Source organism: Anas platyrhynchos, chromosome 11, assembly GCF_047663525.1.
Source record: "Anas platyrhynchos isolate ZD024472 breed Pekin duck chromosome 11, IASCAAS_PekinDuck_T2T, whole genome shotgun sequence".
Classification (NCBI taxonomy): Eukaryota; Metazoa; Chordata; class Aves; order Anseriformes; family Anatidae; genus Anas; species Anas platyrhynchos.
The window spans coordinates 16,201,999-16,228,223 of record NC_092597.1 but is presented as its reverse complement, the minus strand read 5'-3'; the positions used below and the strand labels follow the sequence as shown (position 1 = coordinate 16,228,223).

Genomic DNA, 26,225 nt, shown 5'->3' with positions numbered 1-26,225 from the left:
GACCGAAGGAGACTGCCACCGATTATGTACCACCTTCAACAATAAGAGAGGGTGGGACCTGGGTGGAAGGATGTGTGAAGTGCCATGGAATAGAAACTCTGCACAGCAAAATCTTTAAGATATGCCCAGAAATGCGTACTAGTGCTTGAGAACATGTTGCACCTGCTGAAAAGAAGCAACATGCAAAGTGGACAGAATTTGTGGAAAGGCAGAAAATACCCTACCTTCCAGGAAAAGCTGCTTTATGTTGATGTTCACAGTCTTCAACATACCCCTGGAGAGTTCTGCTTAAAAATGTGGCGTGTTTTATGTTTTGTGCATTGGCCAGGCTCACTGCACATACTGATACTACCAGTTTTGTTTCCACTCTTTCCTATCCCCGGCATGCCACACTCCCACAATTCTCTACAGCATGGTTTGGCTGTCAAATTTTGAAAGATTTCATGGAGTGAAAGATTCATGCTTACTATAAAACATGTAGCCCCAGTGTTTCTGGATCATGTTGGAATTACCAAGAAAACCCATATTAGCTCCACAGAAGGCTTCTGTGATGAAGCCCAAAAACCCATCTGACTCTACAAATGTGCTATGCGTTTGTTGTGAACACAACATAAACGTATCTGGAATCTCCAAGCTGTGCAGTGTCTCTGCCTAATCTACTGAACATCCATAAATCCTGAACAGACAAAGACTCAGATTCTTTCTACAAACAAATTTCCAGATGGAAAAAGATGACATATACAGAGAAATCTGACCAACCAGAACCCAGCTCAGAAATTCCCTGCAATCCCAGTTTTCTCCCTTGTCAAGAAGGATGTGGGCACACTTTCTCCCCATTTTCTATGCCAGACTTCTGATCCTTTGATAAGGAAGGCAGTGATTCAAAGGTATCATGGCACACACAGATATGCCATTGAGTTGAATAAAAGACTTTGCTTAGCTTGGCACCAATTTAAAAAGAATGTTTATCATACACAGGACAATCAAGAGGCACATATACCAACCCAAAGCTACCTTTTGTTTTCTTTTTTACAAACAGTGTTTTCCAGCTATCTGAATTATTTTCCTCCTCAATAAAAACAAATGAACAAAACCAAATCAAAACTACCAAATTAAAACAAAAACAAAGAAATAGGAGCTGTATCTTACAACGCAGTTCTACAAGAATCTGAGCAAAACTAGCAAAAAAGGGAATGAATTGCTTCCATTTTTTTCCTGTGCCAAACCTCCCTTCTCTGTCCCTTCCTAGCTCCTTGCACCAAAGACGACACTAATCAAATATTTGCACAGAACAGCTCAGTTTAGTAACTCAAGAAAATCCAGCCCTTTTCATGCTGGCTGAACATGTTGAAGTGGCTCACAGAGCAGTCTGTCAAGGTAAGTGCTGGGAGCGGTTAGCTGGGAGAAAAGGAACAAGATCAGCCCCTTCCAGATCAGCTCACCTTGTGCCTCATAGAACCACATGCTTAGAGGTTTAGCTCCAGACTCTCATAGCCATATAGATAATACATTAAACAGGGTCTCTACAGGGACTATAGGAAAACAAAAACATGGTTAGCCAACATGACTGGACAGCAATTCAGAATTCCCTGCTCTGGCCCTGAAGAACTCTATCTCGATAGCATCTCTTGTCCGAATCTCAAGACACAGCTGCATTTGCATCCCAAACACCACAGGGGACTGCTCCTTTGGTAGATAGCTAAAAGGAGGAGGAGGAGAAAGAACTAAATGAGAAACTAAGCTCATTTACTTTTCTATGCTTTCTCTTTTTGTTCATCTTTAACTCACATTTCAGCATTGTAAGCAGTAACAATGCAGTGAATTTATTTTAAATAAACTGCAGAGGGATTACTTCAGGGTTTCACTTCTCAGTAGCAAGAACAGAGCACAAAATAGCCCTATTTAGTAAAACAAGGACAGTTTAAGTAGTACATCACTGAGCAGCTATTCTCTGGTTCTTCTCCTACTTTGTTCAGCTGTCTCTCCCCCAAAACAAGCAACAACTAAAATGCAGAGATGGCCAATGAGGAATTATTGCTAATTCATGATATTTGGAAGTGAAAGACAGATAAAACTTTAATAATAATGATGATGATAATAATAATAATAATAATAATAATGAAATAGATGTTCTGACATCTGAATAAACCAGTGCCTGCCCAAGAACACCACAGCACATAATTGCCACTCTGTACAGCTTGTACTGGTCTCTTTTGTGTCTCACTCTATGCCATACAACCCATAACAGTTCCGGTGAGCCATTTTCAGATAAAGTCATATTATTGTTATTAATGTTACAGAAGGACTTACTTATTTGCAAGCAGCAGTGCTTTTATAAAGTATTAAAGGAGACCAGGTTCCCAGAAAAGAGAGTAATGCCTTCTGCATGCTATCAAAATATAACTTCAGGTTGTTGACTGATTCCTCCTCCTCCCTTCCCCTCCCCCCCCCCATTTTTTTTTTTTTTTTTTTTGGACATAAACTCACATTTCTCAGGAAATCCTTCCAAATGCCAGAAATTCATCTATTTTAGTTATAGAGAAAGCAAACTGTCTCCCCACAGAACTTTACTGATATCAAAATGGATGTAAGTAGATTACCTTTCAGCGGAATTTAGGGGGAAACTCTGTTCCTGGCCATAGCCATGCAATATATTAGCACAAAGTAAGAGTATATTATGGAATGCTGACGAAGTCTTTATGTTTCTAATGTTATTTTTGCTACTTGTGGCTTATACAGAATAACAGTAGTTAGAGTTCAGTATACATTGCTAACTGCCTTATTCCTATAACTTATAATTTCTGAAATTATGTCCCATAATTAAACAAAACAATACTATAATATAAGAGCATTAGTTTTAATGAAAACCAGTCATGTATCAGTCTTCAGCTTAATTTGCTCTTCACAGACCCCAGAAATTAAAGGATTAACTATTGCAAATCACCCTGGTACTTTACATTTAATCACAAGCAATTTATGATAATTTATTCCACATGTCTGATACCACTGAAAAAAATTTGCAAATAAAGCTTGCCGATGCCTCCAGGAAGTGAGCTGCTCATTCTGTTCTAATATTAGAAGCAGACTACAGCAATGCAACACGTAACATTTATTCCATACCCCCAAATGCTGTGAGCTATCATTTTATGCACGTACAAAACAAATACGAGTGCCTGACAGCGACTGGGCTGAGAATTTCTGTCACATGAATACTGAATGACTTATAAACATGAACTGAAAAAGAAACTTTGCTGATGTCTCAATCCAAGAGTAGAGGAGTATCAGAATTAATTTGCTTCTTTTTTGTACTTGAAGGATGTCTCAAAGTGAGAAAGTACTTTTGGCTATGGCATACATGTACCCTTCTTGGTGTTACACCCACCCACAGCATTATTGCTTTTTAAATCAGCTAGATTTCAGAAAAGCAAAACTTTCTGTGTAAACCCAGATGCTGCAACAGAAGTCTGACTTCTGGAATACGCTGACCAAAGAGCGGCTGACACATTCCTCGTATGGCACCCAGGGGTTCAGGGCTCCTGCTGAGCTGGTGGCACTGCGATACTACGGGCTTACTGATATCTCTCTGGCTCTGGAGGAAGGCAGGGCACCTGGCTCTCCCTCAATTTACAGTTCAGAATTAACCAGGAAACCTTCTACTGGCACACTCAACTACTAATTTGGGAAAGGAAAATACTGCCTGGCAAGCTTGCAAGGCTGCTGACCCTGGTCTACTGGAACCACGCAAACCTTAGTGCTCTGCACCACACCCTGGGCTAATCAGTCTTTCCTTGGCTTGCTCAAATCCTCTGAAACAGATCTGTGTGAACAGAAACCCCTGTAACGGAACTACTGGGTCTTCTCATCTTTCTGTGCCCAGCTTTAGGTGTATAGGTTGGACATCATCATGATGTGATTTTTACCGAGCAGTTTTTTTTGCTTCCACATGGAAGCACATCACGAAAGCGAGGGTGGCGTTTTTGGTAGCTTTCAAGGTCCATTCGGCAAACTGTCTCCAGTTCCTATCAGCACACAAAATATGGGAAAGTGAGTTTTTAGACTGTAGATAGAGGCCAGGTTAGCATTTATATTTAGATATTAATTAAGCTCATAATTTAATAGTTATTTTTCCTGTGTCCACACTTTTGAAAGAGTTTCAAGGTTGTTTTTTTTTCCCCTCCTTCTTCTAGAAACACTTCTCTATTTTCTTACCATAGCTCTTCCCTGAAGGCTGCAAACCTAATTATGAGAGGACTAAAAGAACTAATTATTTTCCCAGTAGCATCACGTCTTCCATCACCATGCATACATCATTACACAATGGTTAGGCTTCTTAGATTTCTTTTTAAAGAAATCTCAAATCTTTCTAAACTTGCATTCTGGCTTGGTGGGACCAGCAGTGCCAAGGAACAACAGGTGCCTAGGAAGAAAACAAACTTATGGCCTTGAAATTCAAATTATAATTTACTTCCATTCCATACTTGTTACAAGCATCATGCTGTATGAGGTGTTAGGGTCCAAGATGGCAAAACTCAAAGAAATCCTGCTTTATAAGAGTCTTTAATCAATAAGTAAATTGGTTTCTTGTTGAAATTAATCTAAAACCACAAAGAAGCAGGTTTTAAAGGCTAGAAGTACTTGTGTCACTGGGTAATGAAATATGTATTCAGAAAGAAAAAAAAAAGATAAGTTTAATTTCACTTTCTACATAGATGGCAAATAGAAAAACAGATGGTTCTGCAGGCAATTGCTTTTCCACAGCAATCCTCATTGACATAAGTTTCTTACAATATATGTATGAAAACTGAACTAAAAATAAATAAATAAAAATATCCTGAGTAAAACTCAACTGCAGCAGAGTTTCAGACCTTCTGTTGTCCCATGATGTGTTTTTGTCTCAGGTGTGATTCTGGGCAATCTGTTGATTTCCCCAGTCCAGGGCATTCATTTCATACATTCCCTTTTCTTCATGCTGCTCTTGTCTGTCACCCAGAGAGGTTTGGCCAGTTTGTTTTTCTTCTGCAGTAGCCAGAGAAAAAGGTAAAATCTTAATAAATGTATAACACTACTAGAAAATAGCTGTGAGCCATGAGTTCAAGGATGAGAATATAGCAGATGGCAAATAGCATGTGTTTTCAGACTTGTTTCTGCAGCTATTTTCATTAAAACTAGTTATGTTTCATTATATTTCATTAAAACTAGAAATGAAAACTAGTTTTGATGACAATAGACAGCATATTCTCAAGTATTTCAATTAGTAATCTCAGAAGGAAATAAAATTTAAGTTGGAACTTCTGCTCACACCAGTGTTGTTCTGATGCAAACAGATCCTACATCCAGATTAATTTTGTGAATAAGATTAGAAATTGCTCATTTTCTTTGAAATAGGAAAGAAAGAAAGAAAGAAAGAAAGAAAGAAAGAAAGAAAGAAAGAAAGAAAGAAAGAAAGAAAGAAAGAAAGAAAGAAAGAAAGAAAGAAAGAAAGTCATCCTCTTGAGACCCAGTTGTTATGCCCTCCCTTTATGATTTATTTGGCCTTGAAAAGCAGAAGCAATGTTACACATCTGACTGGGGAATGTTACAGTTTAACAGACATGAATGCAGTGGGTAGAAATAGAAGCTGCCCCTGCAATCAGATTAGGTACCACTTTATAAAAGTTTTAAAAATAAAATTCCTGCTATTTTTGTCACTGTGGAAAATTCTCAGACATGCAAATCATTACAACTGCCCCACAGGTTTCGGTACAATTTATGCCATGCTTACAAGCACATATAAAATAGGGAAATCCTTCCCAGATACAAAAGCTCTAACTGCCTGTTGCTTTCCCCAGATTTAAGCATTATTTCCTGTTATATACACCAAAGTTTTAAAGGTTCAAATGATGGCATAGTGACCGTTTTAGTAAGTGCTAGATCCTGAACAACTCCTGTTTTCTCTGAACTCTGAAACCTCCATCAGAAATGACGTGTACACACACCACTCTGTCACACGAACAATCATCTTTGAGCACATTTCAGGAAAAAGCATGTGCTATTCGAAACACAGCTTTAAAAATAGCTCCTGTGTGGACAGATTGATTTCTGCCTAGCAGTATTTTGTTCCCTTAAATGTGACGGAAAATGGAATGATGAGCATGGGAATGAGTGATACGTATGGGAATCGCGAGGATGACCCGGTTCCATTGTGTCTTTGCGCTGTTAATCTTTCCGAGAGTGAAATTTCCAAACACTTAAGTCCGGGAACTTAGGGCAGGTTTGGTGTGTCCTTTCCCGATCTATGGTTGGGTGGAGGACTCAAATCTTTCTGCTGGAGACTTCCTGCTAAAGAGAAAGTGGGTGGTTAATCTGGTCTGCAGAAACAGATGTAGCTGTTGCTTTGCTACCAGAAAGCACTAAAACAGGGGTTTGGAGTAATTCTTAGAATAAAACATAAAAATAGAATTGAAGAATTGCCAGTTTGTCAACAGATGTTATGTCCACATTAGCAAGTAATACAAGCACAATAGGAATGCATCAGTAGAGCAAAACAATTTGTTCTCAGGCCTTTATGCCTCCACAACCTGTTTTTCTAGGGTTTCACTTTGGATTAGATTTGGTCTGGTCCCCAGATTAAATATCTCCCACACATGTGGTTTTACATCAGCCAAAGGACCAGTCAATGGTACAGGCTGCAATGTCCTCATCGGGGCTTGAAGCAAACGCAGTGCAAACCCACTGTGAAGTCGTTTGTTTAGATTTCTCCAGGAAAAGCCTAGCTCACATATGCCAAAACTATTCTGCAAATCAATCCAATGCACTGGGATTTGCTTCTAAACCATGTTATGACTTCAAGCCAAAACACTATTGCAGATAAGTCTCTAAAAACCCTTTTTTTCTCTGACCCTGTATCATCACCTATTGGCACTTCCCAGATATTTGATCATGATTTCAAAACCTGTACCAAATCACCTCCTGTCAATTCCTCTCCCACATGGCTCTCTTGCAGCTGCACAGTACAATTTGCTGGCCCTATCGCCCCTCCACCTGTGTCAGCTGGACTTTGTACAATTACAGACACCAGCAGGATAACTGTCTAGATCATAAATTAGTTAGTCCAGGGTAATATTATTCCAGAATCTGGAAGTAAAATAAAGAAGGTACATGCAGGAGTGGTACTAGTTGATAGATATTACACAACTAGTGGATAAACTACAGTTCAATCCCTTACATGAAAAACAAAAACAAACAAAAAACAACAAAAAAGCAATTAACAAAATATTTACATTAGCATACCTGAACTATTTAACAGGAGATACTGCTTGCACTAGACTTCGTTTATTGTTACTAAAAGCAGTTTAGGATGTTGAACAATCCTGGAGTAAAACAATCTGCAAAATGGAGAGGCCTGTTAGTGAATTACTCCAGGGACAGATCAGCAACTGACAGGAGTTTTACCAAAAATTAATGAGATTGTGGGTTTTCAAATTGTTAGTTTGTTCAGCGTGCATACTAATCATTGTACGACATTGATGACAACATTTTTAAACAACCTTTAAAAAAGCTAATTACGTTATTTATATTCCTTTCTTCTGCAACTTTGAGAATATTTGATTTTGACATAAAAGTGAACATTTAAATAGAAAAACAGAAAGAAAACCAATACGATTCAGAGTCTGCATGTCTTCTGTTTTTATTCTTACTTTTCAGAATGGCCAGGTCTCACAAAATGACTCCTTAAGAATGACTTCCTTTTTTCAGAAGAAGAAAAGACAGACGATGTACTCATAAGTACAAGAAACCAAACTGCATAAAAATTGACTTAATGTAAGAGTAACGTAGGAATTCAGTGTCAACAGATCTACAGATAAATGAATGAACTGAAAAGTACACACAGAAATTGCACAAAACCCCCTCAGTTCTGCTTTTTGGACACTTGAAACAAACATTCTATAACTTTGCAAGGAGAAAAGCTTTAAAGATATTTATGTTCACTTCTCATTTGGCTAGGTTAACTTCACTGCATGAGCTCACTAATTTGGTCAGTCCAGTCTCAGGCTCCAGGTGCTTTCACAGAATAAAACGTCACATTTAAAGCAATAAGCACAACAAAGAAAATGCAACACGCTACTCATACGTTGCTGCAGTTTCTAAGAATCATTGAGTGCAATGAGTGAGTCATCACTTTGAGGGACAACAGCTTGGAGGGATGCAGCATTAATAAATAGGCTTACTCTTTAGGTCTAAAGATGATGTGCCCACATCAGACTGATGTGATATATGTAACAAAAATTTCCATATAGCACAGCCCTTTTATGTTACCACCTTAGAAATTTCCATGAAGACAAAGCTTGTGCAAACTGACATAAGGCTGTACAACTGCTTGTACTTCACTACCTTAGAGCAGGTCTAAAAGAGTAAATATATTCAGTTGGAGAAGGTTTCGCTACAGTGGACCCCCTTCCCTTCCCTTCCCTTCCCTTCCCTTCCCTTCCCTTCCCTTCCCTTCCCTTCCCTTCCCTTCCCTTCCCTTCCCTTCCCTTCCCTTCCCTTCCCTTCCCTTCCCTTCCCTTCCCTTCCCTTCCCTTCCCTTCCCTTCCCTTCCCTTCCCTTCCCTTCCCTTCCCTTCCCTTCCCTTCCCTTCCCTTCCCTTCCCTTCCCTTCCCTTCCCTTCCCTTCCCTTCCCTTCCCTTCCCTCTCCTCCTTTTTTGAGTCAAGTTTAATATATATTCTATTCCCTTTGTCACAATATTGAAGGAGGAGTTATTGTTAACATAATTTAACTGTTCTCAGCATTCACTGAGAAAGCAGGCATCCCTCCTAAATTCCTTTCAATGACTAAGGCATGATGACACATTTGGCATTAATTACATGGTGGTGCTATAACACTTATTTGCAGGACTGACTGGCGCTAAAAAATATTTTCCTACTCCTGCCTCAGCAAATCTCTAGGAATAATCAGCACAACCTACAGCACAAACCAATTTCCAAGGGCCAGACTTTGGAATATAGGCTGTTATAAAAAAAAAATAAATCATTAAGGCATTAATTGCTCTCCACCACATTGGCAAAAATTAATCCATCTCACTGCCTCCTCTTCCTGAAATCCTTGTCTTGTTCTCCAGTGTATCCATGAAGTTTCTGGAACTATCGTTTGCTTTGCCTGACAGTCATCATATTCCATCTCCTCTTTGAATTTTGCTTATACGTTTCACCTCTGTTTTCTGAACTTTCTGTCTTTACCCTTTTTGATTTTTATTATTGTTATTTTGGGTGGTCCTTTGGTTACCAAGGACATGGACTCGATGATCCTTGTGGGTTCCTTCCAACTCAGATATTCTATGATTCCATGGCCATACATCTCTGTCTCCACCTCCAGTGTCTACTTCATCTCTAGACCTTTGCTCTGCTTAGACAGTCAAAAATGCAAGTCAGTTGTTTTTTTTTTTTTCCAGAAAATATACTAATATCTAGGATATACCATCATGTCAGAGCCTGAGCATTAGGACAGCACAAGAAGACATGAGAGTAACATGTGGCTGAGAAGAATGGTAAAACCACTACGAGATTCCCTGGACTACAAACATGACTCTAACAATTAAGATGCTGCTTTTCTTTTTCTTTTTCTTTTTTTTTTTTTTTTTTTTTTTTTAATTCCAGTGTTTTGAATTGTCTGCTTTCTATATTTATTTTTTGCTACTGACAGGTATAAGCATATAAAGCAGCATTGCTGCAGCTGTAACAAGAAATTCTGGACAGCTCCAGGTGCCACCTAGCCATCCTATACTGAAATGCATATCTTAAACCACTGAATGACTGTGAAGTATACTGGAAGAAAACTGAGCTGGAAATATTTTTTCTCACAAGCTTGCTGCTTCTTCCTAGCCTGCAAGTAATCCTAAGAATGAAAACGCTAACACATGGAAGTTAGCTTCAAGTATTATGCTTGGCCAAAAAATGAAAAATTTATCAACCTGTCTCACCAATCATAGTAATACCAATTCTCTAGCATTTCCCGCTACCATTCTGAAAACAGTCAGAGAATCACTGTTACCTTGAGAGCCTTCAAACTCTACAGGGGTTTCTCTATTCTTCATAGAAATTCAAAATTCACTATCAATTTCTGTAAGGTAGTTGCTCACCCTATGTCAGTTTATTTACCTTTAAAACACAGAGACAATTAGCTGCCTTTCAGAGCTGCTGAGGTTCCTCTAGGTAAACTTCAGCATGTCTGGAAGTAAACACAGCTATGCACTACAAGCAGATCATTACATTTAGTAGTCTTTTAGGTGAAAAAGGTTTCATAAAGTTGTTCTTTACTACTTCATGAAGACAAATCTAGTTTATTTTTTGTCCCACTTGACAGCCTTTGCTAGGATTACAAATTCACTAACTGGACATGGTACAACAGATGAATAAATTAGACAAGTGTCTGGTCCTCCAGCCAGGGTAATGAAACAATGAGAACAATGAACCTTAGTAGTAAATTAGCATGCTAAGCTGCTTTGTAAATATAAACCTTTGCAAATACATGCAAGGAATCACGGGTTTTTAATATAACTTTTAGAATAGATTAAGGCTCTGTTCTCACTCATATTTAATGTGGTCTAAGTTTTAGAAAGGATATAACTAAGGCATAAGAAGGGAAGAAAAAAAAGAAGTTACAAAACATAATGGATAAAATAACAAAAGCATGCATTGTACTCAGTAAGTACCTGAAGGAACTTGTATCAGCAAAAATACATGTAAACAGTAGAGGCTCATCTGAAATGCCTGTCAAGGCTCTAGGGACTACGTAGCCTTGACAGACTGTATGAAATATGGGATTAGGAAAAGAAGTAAATGAATGAAGAAAACAATTTCAGAGGTAGCAAAAGTAAATAAAGTGGTATTTGAGAGGAGAACAATGGAAGAAAAGGGAAGGGGAGTGGAAAAAAGGAATGTTTATTCTAAAGCTTCCTTCTGTCTTGATAACTATTGCATTCCTTATCAACCAGAACCACATGGTCAGATTTGATTCTCTCTTCATGCCGAGTCTAAAAGAATCAGAAGAATGCCACTTATTCCTCCTTCCAGCCACTGAGAGGCAAGCTTTTCACTCTCCTCTGCCAGTGTTCAGATCCAGCTGGTCTCCCAAGGCTAAATCATCCTCCTCCTTTCTGAATTTATTTGCAGTTTCCCAACGTCATATCATACACAAGTGGCCAAGATCACCACTTAAAATCTCTTCAACAGTTCTTTGATGTTTCTTGTGTTGTGTGTTCACTAATACGTTGACACAAAAACCTGCAGTGCTGCTCTAATTGCATGTGTGTATTCTTAAGACTTGGAAGTTGCATTCCTGCATGGCTATCTCTATTTAGAAATTCTTTATCTCAAATTTTACCCAACTGAATCATTTTCTTACCCTGCTACATCATAAGAAATCACACCAATCTTCTCTAAGATGCTGCTGTTACTTTAAGTTTTGCCAAAGACTGCTGCCAGGATCAACATAGATTAAAAAGTAGTTTGTGGATTTGGTGATTGTTCTTCATAGAGAACTCCATCCTTACACAACCTCTGTAAGAGGCAGAACAGTTCATAATGTCAAAAGAGTACATAAAATGGAGCTAAATACAAATATCTTCCCTCTTTTATTATCATTATATACAAATATAAGTTTTTTTTACGTTAGTGGTGCATCTTGCAAGAAGAAAATCTGCTAGCTCTTTTTCTTATTCAATATAGCCCATTGGTTTTTACATCACTAAATTCATTCTTTCATTTGTTTCCTACAGCTATGATCACTTTAGGTTGCTCAAAGATAATCAGGCTTTGACTTTCCATGTGAAAGTTAATAAGCCAAAAAAAAAAAAAAAAAAAAGCCTTGCAACTGCTGCCGTTATTTGATATTACATACTTCTCAGGAATTCCTACCAAAATTCCTACCAAGATGAAACAACAAATTTTCTTAGGGACCCTTCCAATGTGAACCTTAGCCAAGGGTTCCGTATAAATAATGGACAGAAATGCAATTTTGGGCTCCCTTTACTAAGAAGGGCGTTCAGACACCCCCTTGTGGAAGCTGCCCACTTGTCTACGTGAACAGCACACACACACACCAGAGATGTGCTCATCAGAGCACAAAGTACTTTTCTTGCTTACAGGTACCTTGCCTCCTTTCTAAAGAGCTCCAACCCTTGCTTTTACACTTTTTTTTTTTTTTTTTTCCCAGCTGTAAAACTTGGAGAAAAATGGCTGATTCCATACCATTCCTTTCCACTGAAAAGAACAAACAGGAGGACACTTATCAACACTTAGAAGTGATTTCTGTGAAAATGTTATTCCTCCCCAAAACAGGTATTCAAGGAATGAATGATCTAGCTTTTCATTTTGGACTAGCAAATGCATTACACGTTGCAATGACTGTTTTAGTAACTGAGCGTAGCTCAGTCATTACATTATTTGGGCTGTCTGTTCCTTGAGTTCCCAACATTATATTGACATACCATCCCTCCCACATCTCAAAGAAAAACAACCAAGTGCTAATTTATAGATGATGACCTATAGCAACAAAGAAATACCAAAATGTCCAGTCTCTCAAATTAGAACAGTTGCCAGAGTCTTCAGACATATAAAATATTTTCTGTAGGCTGTGATGTCTGACATAAATACACTGCCAGAGTAAGGTCATCCAAATCAAAACCATAAATAGTGGAATGGTGGCAGAAAATGTTAAAAACAATCACAATACACATGTTCTGTTCCCCTTAGGACAAGAGATTCTCATCATGTTCCTTTTTGTTATGCCAGAAATATTTAACTGATTCATTGTTTGTGGTGTAAATACATAGGCCGGTTTCTGTTCCTGTTTTTTAATAGTGCATTTTATGTAACATAGATTCATTTGAACCAAAACAGAAGTATTCTGATCACTAGCATTTCTCTCTAAATATTCTCTAAACCTTGCCTAACACGATCTTCTCACGTGAGCCCATTGGGATGCAGTTTCCAACAAGCAAATTTAGCAAAGGTTTCAAGATGGACTGACGTGTACCTCTAGTGTCATTTGTCAACATCATTACTTTCCTTCAAGAGATTGAAGCAGGTATTTCTACTAAAGAAAAGGAATGGAACAGAGAGTCTTCTGTCTTAACTTTATCACCACAGGGAAGTGAAATCCAAAAGGAGAGGAGTGAAACGGGGGCAATGATTGATGCACAGAGGTGATTCACCATAGAAGATAAGGATTATGCTGCAGGCAAGGCTAAAAAGGGAAGCAGAGGCAACCCTTAGCACTACCTATAGATAGCCCTAAAGTGGGAAGAAACAGAATCAGCTGGGTTCACAAGGGGTCATGTAAAAATGTCACTTTTCAGTTTCAAGAACAGTTGGTTCAGAGTGGCAGGACTACCAGCTCGAACAACCCCAAAAGTTAAAGTCAGCTAAAGTCATAGAGTTTAGACTAAAAGACATAAAGACATGGAGTTGTTTTTTTTTTTTGTTTTTGTTTTTTTTTTGTTTGTTTGTTTTTGCTTTTTTTTCCATCAGACAAGCATGAAAAAAAAAAGCTAACAAAAAGCAAATTTCAAAATCTCAAGCATGAGTCTTCATGGAAACCAAAGTTTAAACAGATCAGTAAACAAGAGAGACAATGACCTGATTTCCACCCTTTATAAATAGGACCACGCCTCACCCACAGTGATTTTGTGTCAGTGACTGTGGGTGATGACAGAACTTTGTAGTTAGTGAGTGTAATGCACTCAATATATTGGAAGTAGGGTGGAACATCACTTAACAGAAGTCTCTTCAAATATATCCCCGGTAAAAAGTACTTAAAGGGAGCCAGCTGAGATCATACCATGTATGTTAAGAGCTGCAAATTTAACATAAACCTTTCACCTATGTGATAAACACAGCTTAGTTGTGACTTAGACTACAACTAAGCTATTGCTTGCTGACAAAAGTATTCCAGCTTCTTCAGAGTTAATATGCATCTCTGCAAAATAATGTTGTTTCTTGGAGGCATACTTTAATATTTCTTTATTCTTTTCATAATTCACTATTCCTAAAATGACAACATTTTCCTCAGCGGTTCAGAGCTCTAGTGGTTTTTCAAGACCACCTCCTAAGATTCAGCCAGTCAGGGGAGAAAATCTTCAAATATCCAGGATGACAAGTCATGATGAAATAGCTCAATTTAAAGATAAAATTATCTCAATTTGAAGATAAAATCACTTTTATAACCACTTCTCAAAAGAGTATGCTCTGCACAAGCCTAAATTAAAGACCCCTTAGAATGAAAATACCACAGGGACGTGGATAACTCAATCCAAACTATAACTGGCAAGTGTTTGACAGTGTTAGATATATTCTTGTCTCTCTAACTGTATTTTTTGGTTATAAAGCCCCAAGGGAGCTATTGTAGCAATTTTAGATGTCTTCAGCCAGATCAGATCTAATACTGGGAAAATTTCCCCTTGTGTAGCCATATCAGCATACCTACTGCCAGAACAACACACAAGCATCCCGCACCTCTTCCTTGCAGGAGGTAGACTGAGAGGCCTGCTAAATGCACTAACATTTCAGAAATTACTACAAGAACAGGTTGGTTGCTCCTCAGCAACAAGCGTGACAGGAAAACTCCACGTGGAAATTCACTGCCAGAATGGGAGACATCAGTACAAGCATCTGGCACAACAACAATCCCTAAATCTTTGTGCATAAAATACTTAATTCTTTTTGTGCTGTGAACAGATGAGTGTTTGGGGAATAGGCTAGAATAAGAAACTGTGGTTATATTAATAACAAGCAGATTAATCATTTTAATAGCCAAAAAACAAGTAACAGAAAAAAAAAAAAGAAAAAAGATAGCTATGGTCAGATTTATTGCATGTGTCACAATACTAGTGTGAAGTAATAAAATGAAAGGAGACACAGTCCTGAAGAACGTGATTTACTCCTATGTAGTACTATTTATTCTGTATTGGTAATCAAATTTGGCACACTCATAATTTTCAACAGAAAAAGCAACAACAAAAAAGAAAGCAAAACAGGAAAAAAAGATATTCTCCCAAGGCAGAAAAGGCAGGTATTAAAAATATTCTCATCCAACCTGCATATGATTAAACATTGTTTTAGAACTTTTTTTTAGTATGAAAAGAATTTCAGAAGTTGTGAAACATCAGCAATGCAAGAAAAAATCATGTTTTCCACCACAAAATAGGGAGGTATATGAGTGCAAGAGTTTACAGATTTACTTAATGTTCTGTCAATTCCTCTAAATACAGATGACCTGCATCATTCTTGGATTTAATTTATGTTCACATCCATAGACCTTGCTCTTTCTGCCAAAGGAGACTGAACTACTTTAATTTGCACTATTGACATATGTCAATGCATTTTATGTATTAAAGTATTTATAACACAACCTATCCCGATTTACTGACAACCTTAAAGCAATTAAAACTTTAACCAGCCTAGCATTTTACATAAATGAATGACCTAGACAGCTCTATATGACATTTCAGGTCTTCTCAACCATCCAGTTTTCAGAAAAGGAAAAAGGAAAATAGGTGGAAAAAACTATGACTAGAACAGTAGGGGTCAGGTTGTCACTTCTTTACCATGGTGCAGTTTCATCTATCTCCTCAACTATATCAAAAGCACGCTGGCTATATTTTTATTTAATATAGACTTGAGGAAAAAAAGGAAAGTATTTGTTTCCAATAATTAATAAACACCTTTAAGCTTTTGTATGCTGACATAAGTTAAGACACAAAACATGGAACAATTCCTTCACAAATACAGCTTTTATACACAGAATTTAATAATGCTAAAATCTGTTAGGAGTATGCACAGATCATATCTGATCAAAAAGAAACCAAGTGGAGTTGAATAAGTCTGTAAACTTTCTTGCAGAAAAGATGTTCATCTTAAAAATGTATAGAAGCACGTTTTTTTTTTTTTTTTTTTTTTTTTTTTTTCCTCCATAGAGTATTATGCAATCAGAACTGAAATCCTTCCTGGTGACAAGGATAGTCACTGCATAATCCTTCTAAGAGATGCATGAAGAAATTTCTGTACCCAATTATATTTTGAGTACAGACACTTCTGTAACATTCGCATCAAATTTTATAGGTAACTAAGTACAGACTGATCCACAAGATCATAGAATCATTAAGGTTGAAAAAGACGTTCAAGATCATCTGGTCCAACCATCCCCCTACCACCAATGTCACTGACTAACCCATGTCCCCAAGCACCACGTTCAACCTTTCCTTGAACACCCCCGGTGACGGTGACTCCACCACCTCCCTGGGCAACCCATCCCAATGCCTGACTGCTCTTTCTGAGAAGAAACGTCTCAGAATTTCCAACCTAAACCTTCCCCGGCGCAACTTGAGGCCATTACCTCTAGTCCTATCACTAATTATCTCTGAGAAGAGGCCTACCCCAGGCTCCCCACAACCTCCTTTCAGGTAGTTGTAGAGAGCAGTAAGGTCTCCCCTGAGCCTCCTCTTCTCCAGACTAAACAACCCCAGCTCCTTCAGCCGCTCCTCACAGGACTTGTGCTCCAGGCCCTTCACCAGCTTTGTTGCCCTTCTCTGTTCCAGGGTCTCCATGTCCTTCTTGTAGTGAGGGCCCAAAACTGAACACACTACTCGAGGTGCGGCCACACCAGAACAGAGTACAGGGGGACGATCACCTCCCTGGTCCTGCTGGCTACACTATTCCTGATAGAAGCCAGGATGCCGTTGGCCTTCTTGACCACCTGGGCACACTGCCCGCTCAGGTTCAGGTGAGAATCTATTAGCACCCCCAGATCCTTTTCCTCTGCACAGCTTTCCAGCCACTCTCCCCCAGGCCTGTCGTACTCCATGAGCTTGTTGTGGCCAAAGTGCAGGACCTGGCACTTAGCCACGTTGAACCTCATCCCATGGGCCTCTGTTCATTGACCCATCCTGTCTAGGTCCCTTTGCAGGGCCTTCCTACCCTCCAGCAGACCGACACTTCCCCCAGCTTGGTGGCATCTGCAAACTCACTGAGAGTGCACTCAATTCCCTCATCCAAATCATCAATAAAGATATTGAAGAGGATGGGCCCCAACACTGACCCCTGGGGAACACTGTTGGTGACAGTCACCAGCTGGATTTCACTCCGTTCACCACCATTTTCTGGGCCCGGCCATCCAGCCAGTTTTTAACCCAGCAGAGAGTGTGCCTGTCCGAGCCATGGGCTGCCAGCTTCTCCAGGAGAGTACTGTGGGAGACCGTGTCAAAGGCCTTGCTGAAGTCTAAGCAGACTACATCAACAGGCTTTCCCTCATCCACCACGTGGGTCACCCGGTCATAGAAGGAGGTGACATTGGCCAGGCAGGACTTGGCTTTCATGAGCCCATGCTGACGGGGCCTGATCCCCCATCTGTCCCATGTACATTGCATGACTGTATTCCAGATGACCTCTGCCATCACCTTTCCTGGCACCAAGGTCAGGCTGACAGGCCTGCAGCTCCCCAGTTCCTCCTTACGATCCTTCTTATAGATAGGGGTCACATTAGCAAGTCTCCAGTCATCCGGGATCTCTCCGGATGACCATGGCCACTGACAGATGATGGAAAGCGGCTTGGAAATCACATCCGCCAACTCCCTCAGCACCTAAGGTAGCTCTAAAAACCCTATGATTTTGCAATTTTGAACTAAAGGTTGTTAGGTCCCTATTCGTATACCAATATAACTAACTGGTCACCTTCAGCAAAACCTTAGCTCTGTGAAGAGCATGAATGTCAGTTTAAGAGGTAAGTAGAAATTACTAATAACGTGGGAAATTAGCTAAAATAAATCTTTTCCATCTCTCTCTCTTTTTTTTTTTTTTTTTTTTTTTTTTTTTTTTTTTTTTTTTTCTGATAAAACTTCAGAATTCTAATCACTTCCTAGGCTTCCAAAATTTGTTGACTTTTGATATTAGGCCAAGATGAACGAAGTTTCCTCCCTGTTTCAACAAAGTAGTTTCAGCATCGCTACGTGGGAAAACTTCGCTTACCACAACTGACCACAGAGTGGTGCTATTTGAACAAATACAGATTTATTTCGTCCTTGAAGGCTCTGGGATATGCTGAATAACTTTTGGAGCCAGAACAAAACGAAAACAAAACAAAACAAAAGGGTTATAATGTGAACTGTTGACCAAGATGGCTGATGATAGCATATAGCCCCACTTTCCATTAGAACAGACAACAACAACCACCATTTTCTCTTAAGCTTTTTAAGTTACCCAGCTTTGAAACCTGCTTACAACAGTCAGCTTGCAAGAAAACCTTAGTTAAGGAAACTAAGACTACTATGGGGATTAAACGTCCTGTGAGAGGATCTACACCATGACTGAAAATTGTTGGCTTAAATTGTCTGGAAAGCAAACCTTCAGTATGTTCACACAGCCTGTTTTGCCACAGTTGTCTTCAGAAGTAAAATAATCACAGAACCAAAGCATTCACAAACAAAGTGTTCACCACATTCAGCAGCACAACAGTGCTAGTTTTGTGCTTGTCAGGTAGGTGGAGATGAAACAACTCTTTGGCCAGTAAGACTGGTGGGTTCTAAATAATGCTCACTCCAAGACTGTATGTTGGGCTCGCTGTTCTCTGAGGAACGGATAAATTGTGCCTCAAGTCAGCGGGTGCTGGTCTAGTGCCCCACACACATGCAGCCACCCCAACAGCACGCTTGCCCTTGATCTGGCCACGGAGACCCAAGCACCAAGGCAGGTGCCCTGAAACCCCTCAGCACAAAGCTCAGGGGCTCAGCCTCGCGACCTCCTCCTGCCTTCAGACTCGGCCAAATCACAAGGGACCCCACACTGCCATACATATTTTTATTTATTTATTCACTGGCAGTGGCCTGTCCCTGCTAGATTTAGGGTCTGGCAATCACTCCTTAAGAGGGAGCGAGTTCAAGGGGCTCGCTCCGCAGCTGCCCCCACGCTGGGCACGGCCACGGAGTGCCAGGGGCAGAGCCCCTCTCCCGACGCCATTTCTCTTGGCGCTCTTTCTCCTCAGGACACCCCGGCAACGCCCTGCCCCGGCGGGAAAAAAGAGCCCGCCCCCTCCCCTCACGAACGCTCCGCTCATTGGCGGCCTCCGCCCCGCCAGCGCCCAATCGCCTGCTAGCGCGGTCGCCATGGCGACGGTGGACGCGGCGCGGCCTAGGCCGCCATGGCCGCCTACGGCTCCGGGGTGCTGGTGGGCAACTGGAACGAGGCGGCGGTCCTGGAGGAGGTAACCGCGGAGCTGGGCCCTTCGCTCCCCCGCCCCAGCTCCTCGGAGCCCGCCTGCCTCTTCGCCTTCTTGCAAAACCTCAGGTTGTTCGCGCTGGGTAACGTTTGCCCATCTCTCTCCTTCGCAAACAGGACCGCATGAGGGATTTCATACGTAAAAGAGACCGAGGGGAGCTGTTAATGCAGAAAATAGGCAGGCTGGAAGAGAATCTTTTAAAGAAGGTAATTTTTAAAGCAGGTTTTGTCAGTCCTCTGTGACTCCGCATAGAACAACATAGCTGCTTATTAACGTGCTTTACACATGAAGAATGCTATGGGCTCGCATTTCATAGGTTAAAATACTGCTGATACTAAGTTCAGATAATTCTGTATAAAAGTATGTGTATTTTGATTTAGATAAAGCTGTCGGTGTCTAAGGATGGATTTATTTGCTTTGGAGACACCGTGATGCTTTTGAGCCCGGACAGCGAATCCTCAGTGGACAATTACACTGGAGCGTGCGGCAACCTAACGCTGGCAATTAATCTGGAGGAAATATCCATATATTCGGCTGTGTCACTGCAAGCCCCTTGTGGAGTTAGTGCCGTCAAAACCATAGACCCTGTGGGTCGAAACACATTTTGTCTTTTAAGGTTTGGTACATTCCTCTACATTGTTTTCAATTATTCCATTAGCTTTCAATATCTTATTTTGAGAAATATGCAATTAATTGTGCTAAAATACAAATGAACTTAAGTAAAATATATTTAAGAAACACTCTAACTTGGGTCATGCATTAAACTTGCTTCTGCTGTGCATGTTACTGTGAATGATTCTAAGGAAGTTCAAGTCAGCATAGAACTGGTGTGAAAACAGAATCAAGTCCACTGTGTCATTTGGTAAGCTCTGCAGCTGTTTTTAATGTGGTCATATTTGAGCTCTAGAATACAAAACGTGTCCAAATTATTTGTTCTCCTGCAAATAAAGTCTCTGAAGTGGAAATTTGTGTCAATGCCTTTGCTGTCTATAAAGTGGACTGCTACTCCTGTTGTCCTAAAAAAACCCCTCAATCAAACAGCATACTCTGTCTCACAGACATGCTTGATTCCAGCTGTTTGCAGGAGACAAAATAGAACAGGCCCCTGCTCAACAGTGGAAGGCTCTGCCTGAGTGCATGTGTTTAAGAAAAATAACATTGTGTAAGAGTACAAACTAGCTTGTATAATGCTGATTGAGCAAAACACTTTCAGTTAGACATAATAAAGAATTTTGATGCCAAGATCCAAATTTAGGCCTTCTAGAAATGCAACCAAAGTGCTTTTGCTCAGCAGCTGTCTGATGCTAGTCATTGGCACTGCATGCTTTCACATCCCTCATTAGCTAACTACAAAGTTCATCAGCTGCAGAAGTTTCTACTCTAAATATACTTAGAAAAGCCTAGCACTTAATTTAGTGATTCTTTCATGTAAGATACAGAAATCATTTTGAAAATACGGATATACCAGCATGTACATTGATGTAATAAACCCAATTACTAAATATCAATTATATGTATAATTAGGAACAGGTGTTAAGTTAGAGACAAACACTGTTCTGCTTTAAGTCTAATTTTTCAGATGCTTGTATTAAGTATATTTTGAAGGTGGCCTCAGTGCTTAATTACCATCAGTTTTTCATTGGATATTATCTTTCCACTATGTGTGTTAATGAATGCATTATAAAAAGTAATCAATAAAGTTTGAATTTCTATTCTGTTAAATATTTTAACCAGTAAATAATTTATGATATACCTTTTCAGTTAACACAGACTTTAAACACCAAAAACTAATAGTAAAGCTGATATACTTGACTTTCTCTTTGTTCTTTTTACAATTTTAATAGTGTTGATGGAAGTTCAGTGGGTGAACCCATTAGATTTGGGCAAAAATTTGGTCTCGGCACAACAGGAGGGTTTTCTGATCCAATGGTAAGGGAATAAAGTTGCAAATGACAGTGACAGCATATACTGATATTATGCTTTTAGTTACTGTATATATATATATACACCAAGCTGTATCATCGTTCAACATCTTACAGAACAGATTAAGAACCATACACAGATCAAGACAAACAATACTTAATTAGAAAGTTCATGCAACTTGTCTGAGCTCAGGTGTGCAGTCAGTCCAAGGGGACTGAACCTGAATGATTGATAAAGGAGTTTTGTTTTTCTTTAAAGTCCAAGATGAAAAGCTTTCATTTGATTTCATTTCTTATGAAGAGAAAGCTATAGTCTTTATAGGAAATAACATACTATTCTATCATTCAGAGGCAGATTTCTATTAAATGTTAACATTGGCTTCCTTTACAAGTTAAAGGCAAAATAGACATTTCATGTTATATACGTACTCAGAATAAATCACCACAACTACAAGAAAATTTTCCCTCTCAGCTATCACTTGATTCAGAGAAAATCTTTGAAATGTAAATTCACTTTTAATATTCACTGGTTTAAGTATAGCATGGCTACTTTATGAGTTTATCAACACTATATACTATTTTGTGGGTTTTAATTGTGTAGCTTCAATTTGACAGACGTTGTTCAGAAGCAAAGAGATATTTTTTGTGCTGATTTTATTTGAATTACATGTATTTTAATTTTATATTGTCGTTAATATGTATTTTTGTTTACAGTTCTATCTAGCAAGTGACCATAAATCATTCATCAGATTTGCTAAAAAATCTCACCTTCAGCAAGTATTTTTGACAGATGAACTTTCTTATTTGACTTGCTGGCAAGCTGCCTTCTTGGATCCACAGCTGCGTCTTGAATATGAAGGATCTCCAGTTCCTGTAAGAAATTAAAAATGTTTTTTTTAAAAAAAGTTAAGTATTTAATTGAAAGAGTAGATCGACTACTTAAAAGAAAGTTGCATCCATTTTATTCATTAATTTTAATGAATTTTCATTTTAAGAAAGAGAAGAAGGAAGATTTTTATTAATTTATTTTTTTTAAACCAGGGAATCTGGTGCTCATTTGAGGTTGACTTGCTCAGTTTTTCAAAAAGTGTCAAAGGTGAGCACTGTTTGGAGGATGCGTACTCGGAATCTGCATTTCAGGACTTCTGAGCACTAAATTCCATTTTCAATATTGGAAGCTTTGATTGCTTAAGAACATTAAATTCAAAAAGTAACAACAATAAACCTCAAGGCATGTGGAAAAGTGGATGCTTTTCCAAATTTGTTGTTGTAAAAACATTAAGTGGATACAATATTTTCCTGTTCCACATAACTTCTTGGCTTCCTGAAGTGCTGGGTGTATAGCAAAATATCACAAATATAACAGTTCCACTACAGCCTTGATTTGTGACTCATTTCCATGAATCAGCTCACTAATAAACACAGTCAGAGTTACGTAATTGTCAAAGAATATTCTTTCACAGTGATGGTAAATGAGGGTGACTAAAGATTCTTTTACCAAAAAAAAAAAAAAAAAAGTAAAATGTAAGGGTCCAGATCTAGTCTGTATCCCCAAAACGCCTGGATCTCTCATCTGACAAATAACCACTGTAAGCAGTATTACCCTGATTACTGGCATAACTCTCCATTATTTTCTTCTTATTATTTTTATTATTATTATTTAAGTGCCCAACATAAGGGAGTGGAGGAGAATGCATTGGACAGTAGACTGTGTCTTATCTGAGGGCTAAGTGTTTGTTTAGTCTGAACTGTTAAGATGGTTGTATTGAGAACGTATGGCTTAAAATACCTCACTATCGATCTATAGCATGATACACAGCCATGCAGACTTGCATTAAGCAGTAAAGTAAATCATTTAATTTGAATAAGAGTTATTAAAATCAGTCTAAAAGTATCTATCACCCCTCTTTTGGTTTTGGTTTTGTTATTTTTCCAGGCAAACTCTAAAGTGATTATTACTCATTGCCATACTAATCGGAGCTTAGCCGTTCCAAGGAACTTTTGGACAAGGTAAGAATAATTTATAACTGGCTGCAATACCCATTATGATACACCAGCTCAGTACATCAAGAATTACTGTAAGAAGCAAGATAGTTGCTTTAGGAATACACCAAAGAAACAAAAAAATGCAGAATGCACGTTCTCCTTTTCCCCAGTTTTATTTCTTGGCTGTGATGTGTGCTACTGTGATCCTGTAGACAATCAGCTGTCTTATTCATATTTGTTTTTCCTTTTTATTTCCTACCACATAATGCTTCTAGCCTTCTTTAGTGTCTTGGTGGTTCTCCCTTTGAATATCTTGAGCAATTAATTTTATTTTTTTTCTAAGAAAAAATGGTATGCTAAGAAGTATGAGGAGTAACAGAAAATAAATACCACAGCATACAATTCTATACTTCTTATATATCCACATGACTCAAAATAAATGAAAGTTAATCCAACAATTCACGTTCATATGCATGTATTGAATTAATATTGATGAAATGTTAAGGAGTATAAAAATTGTTTCTCATTAAATCAAGGAAAAATTTGACTGAGAATTTGTTTCATTTTTTTGAGAATGAAACAAGATCTGCAGGGCTGAGACTGAAATGATTAAGTAGCCGGAGTCATCTTCAGTCAAAAAGAACGGCGATATAAAAGGCTGCAGAGAACCTAACCTGCTTCCACGTACTCAGTATCAGCGCTGTATACTGTTGGGGCTGCTTTAGCTCTGAAACTAGAAAGGTGGCATTTCCCTTTAATTTCACATTCCTAGGTTATTAATGACTAACAAAGCGATATATAGACGTGTTTCTATTAAGAGTCCAATCTTTGTAAGTGCATGCTAATATTTCTGAATAAACCAAGAAAAACATGAGAAAACGTTGAATGTCTTACAGCTAATTCAGACTTGCTGAATGTGTATATATTAATTCTATGCCCCTTTTCTTTGGCTTTGCAGGTCTTATTTTGGAAGGGAATATGAAGTAATTTGTCACACTTACCTGGACTCCCATAGAGTTGAAGAAGATAAGAATTACTGGGTAATAGTTACAGCAAATCCCGGTGACAATGGTACTATGATTGATAGACCTGACCCTCAGCCAGGGGGAATCGGAAAGAAAGAATTTTGTCAAGAGACAGAGAATATAAAAATCCCAGATTACAAATGACAAAGATTGATGAGATTCTGGTTCTTATTGTTTTCTGCTCAGATTTTAGTATTAGAGATGTTTAATTAAAAACAGAAATGAAAGTCTATCATTAATAATTTTATGTAATCTCATCAACTCATCAGGGTTATGTGAATGGCAAAAATTGACTAATAAAGTTTGATGAACAATGCATGACATAAAAAATTTGTCAATCAACAAGGGTTCATTTTCGTACTTTCACATTCAATGATGGCAAAAGAAGTCAGATCAGTAAATAAAGTGTATTTGCACTAAATTACTGGCCTTTCAAGTGTATGTAACCAATGCTTCCAAAAACAAACCAGTGAATGAGCATAGAGTTTCCAAAACACTAAAACCCAAACTCATGCAAGCTATTATGGGACACTTTGACATTTAAAGATCATCTGAGAGAAATTTGTTGGTTGAGCTTGTTCCACACAATGTAATGTTGCCAATTATTAAAAAATCTCAAGTACGATCTCTATATCTAAAGATTGGCTTCAAATTTATGGGAATGGAATTAAGAAAAAAGTATGAATTTTTACTTTCATCTGTCTGCTCTAAAAATTTAAGTTCCAAGTACTCAAGCAGTGCACAGCGATGAGGACTAGAAACTTCCTAGAGCCTTTTTTCATGCATCACCACGTTCCATTTGCTTCCTAATGGCAGAATTTTTCAATCCATAATCATTTCAATCAAGTTTGACAGCAAGATGAAATTCTCAAAGAAAAGTAAGCTCATACATGTCAAGATAGGAAAAGAATGAGAGACCCTGTAAATTTGCCCAATAAGACTACAGTTTATACCTAATCAGACACCAAAGAATCCACATGAAAGTGTATCGGGCCCAAGAATGGTTAAAAGATGGAACTCACATTTTCTTAAACATCAAAATCAACAAATCATGAGACACAACTATGAGCTGAAACTACCACAGAGAATCTTCTTAATATTTGGCATTCCATTATATCCATTTAGTACAGTTACATGTATACATATTCCATTTCTTATTTTACTGCAATGGCAGGCGCTTTCTGCACAAACTAAATAATTGAAGTTCTGAGTTAAAAAGTCCATTCTCACAAAGCATTCCAAAAATCTTCAGTGTTCATAAAGTGTTCAAAACAAAAATATGAAACTTTCACAAAAGAAGGGATCAATCCAAACATTTATGACTTCAAACTCTGTCCCAGATAGATGACCTGTTTCAAGCCAACTGGGAAAACTTTAGAAGTTCTTGCTTTTATTCAATATAAATTTAATAGCAGGATAGGCTAACTGGCACTTGTCATACAGTGTCTTAGAGCAGGTGAAAGACATGTTCTGTGACATGCAGATTTGCTCTGGGGAAGCATATCACAGAGGACAATTTTTGAATCACATTCTATGCGTGCAAGCCTTAACCTGTCTGCTATAGATAAAGCTATTTCAAATCTGGAAAAACTTCTTTTCATTGAGTTAAGTGTAATAAACAAGAGGCCTTAAAACAAAACTATTATTGAAACAAAGCTTCATGTGAACTCATGCAGAAATGAGAACTGTGTGGGCAGAGAGCCTAGGCTGGCCAGCATTATGGATTGGAGTGTTTGTGTGAGTGTGTGCGCATTTGTGTGTGGGAGAGAAGCAATGCAGGTTGCACAAAAACAAGTTTTGTATGGTCTTAGAGGAAAACCAGACATAAAAAGACACACAAATGAGTGCAGAAGTAGACAATGTTGTAATTAGGTGCTGATTAAAAGTGGCTTGAAGTCTTTCACATGTTTTGATCAGACTGCACCTTATGGGAAAGTGCTGTGCAAACTGCTGGAAAATAAACAGGATTGAATCAATTCCTGATTATCTTATCAGTTTTTCTTCTGACCTAGTACAGTTTTAAGACCAGAGATTGTGCAAAGTTTCTTA

At 38.6% G+C, this 26,225-nt stretch overlaps 1 protein-coding gene and 1 long non-coding RNA gene across 3 annotated transcripts; one reads left to right on the top strand and one right to left on the bottom strand.

The window, feature by feature from the left end:
- Positions 1 to 2,870: 2,870 nt before the first annotated feature.
- LOC140003409 (uncharacterized) lies at positions 2,871 to 22,038 on the bottom strand. 2 transcript variants are annotated; one of them, XR_011811957.1, is made up of 3 exons: positions 21,934 to 22,038; positions 7,270 to 7,364; positions 2,871 to 6,318 (listed from the first exon to the last, which is right to left on the bottom strand). It is a non-coding gene; the product is annotated as an uncharacterized lncRNA (long non-coding RNA). The 2 variants fall into 2 exon arrangements; XR_011811958.1 differs by having other exon boundaries at positions 2,871 to 6,315.
- On the top strand, positions 19,074 to 24,494 carry CFAP161 (cilia and flagella associated protein 161). The gene is made up of 7 exons (XM_027466400.3): positions 19,074 to 19,228; positions 19,360 to 19,449; positions 19,624 to 19,859; positions 21,088 to 21,172; positions 21,880 to 22,038; positions 23,102 to 23,175; positions 24,110 to 24,494. Exons 1-7 carry the CDS (start codon positions 19,166 to 19,168, stop codon positions 24,318 to 24,320), a joined length of 918 nt encoding a protein of 305 aa, XP_027322201.1. The 5' UTR covers positions 19,074 to 19,165; the 3' UTR covers positions 24,321 to 24,494.
- Positions 24,495 to 26,225: the final 1,731 nt, after the last annotated feature.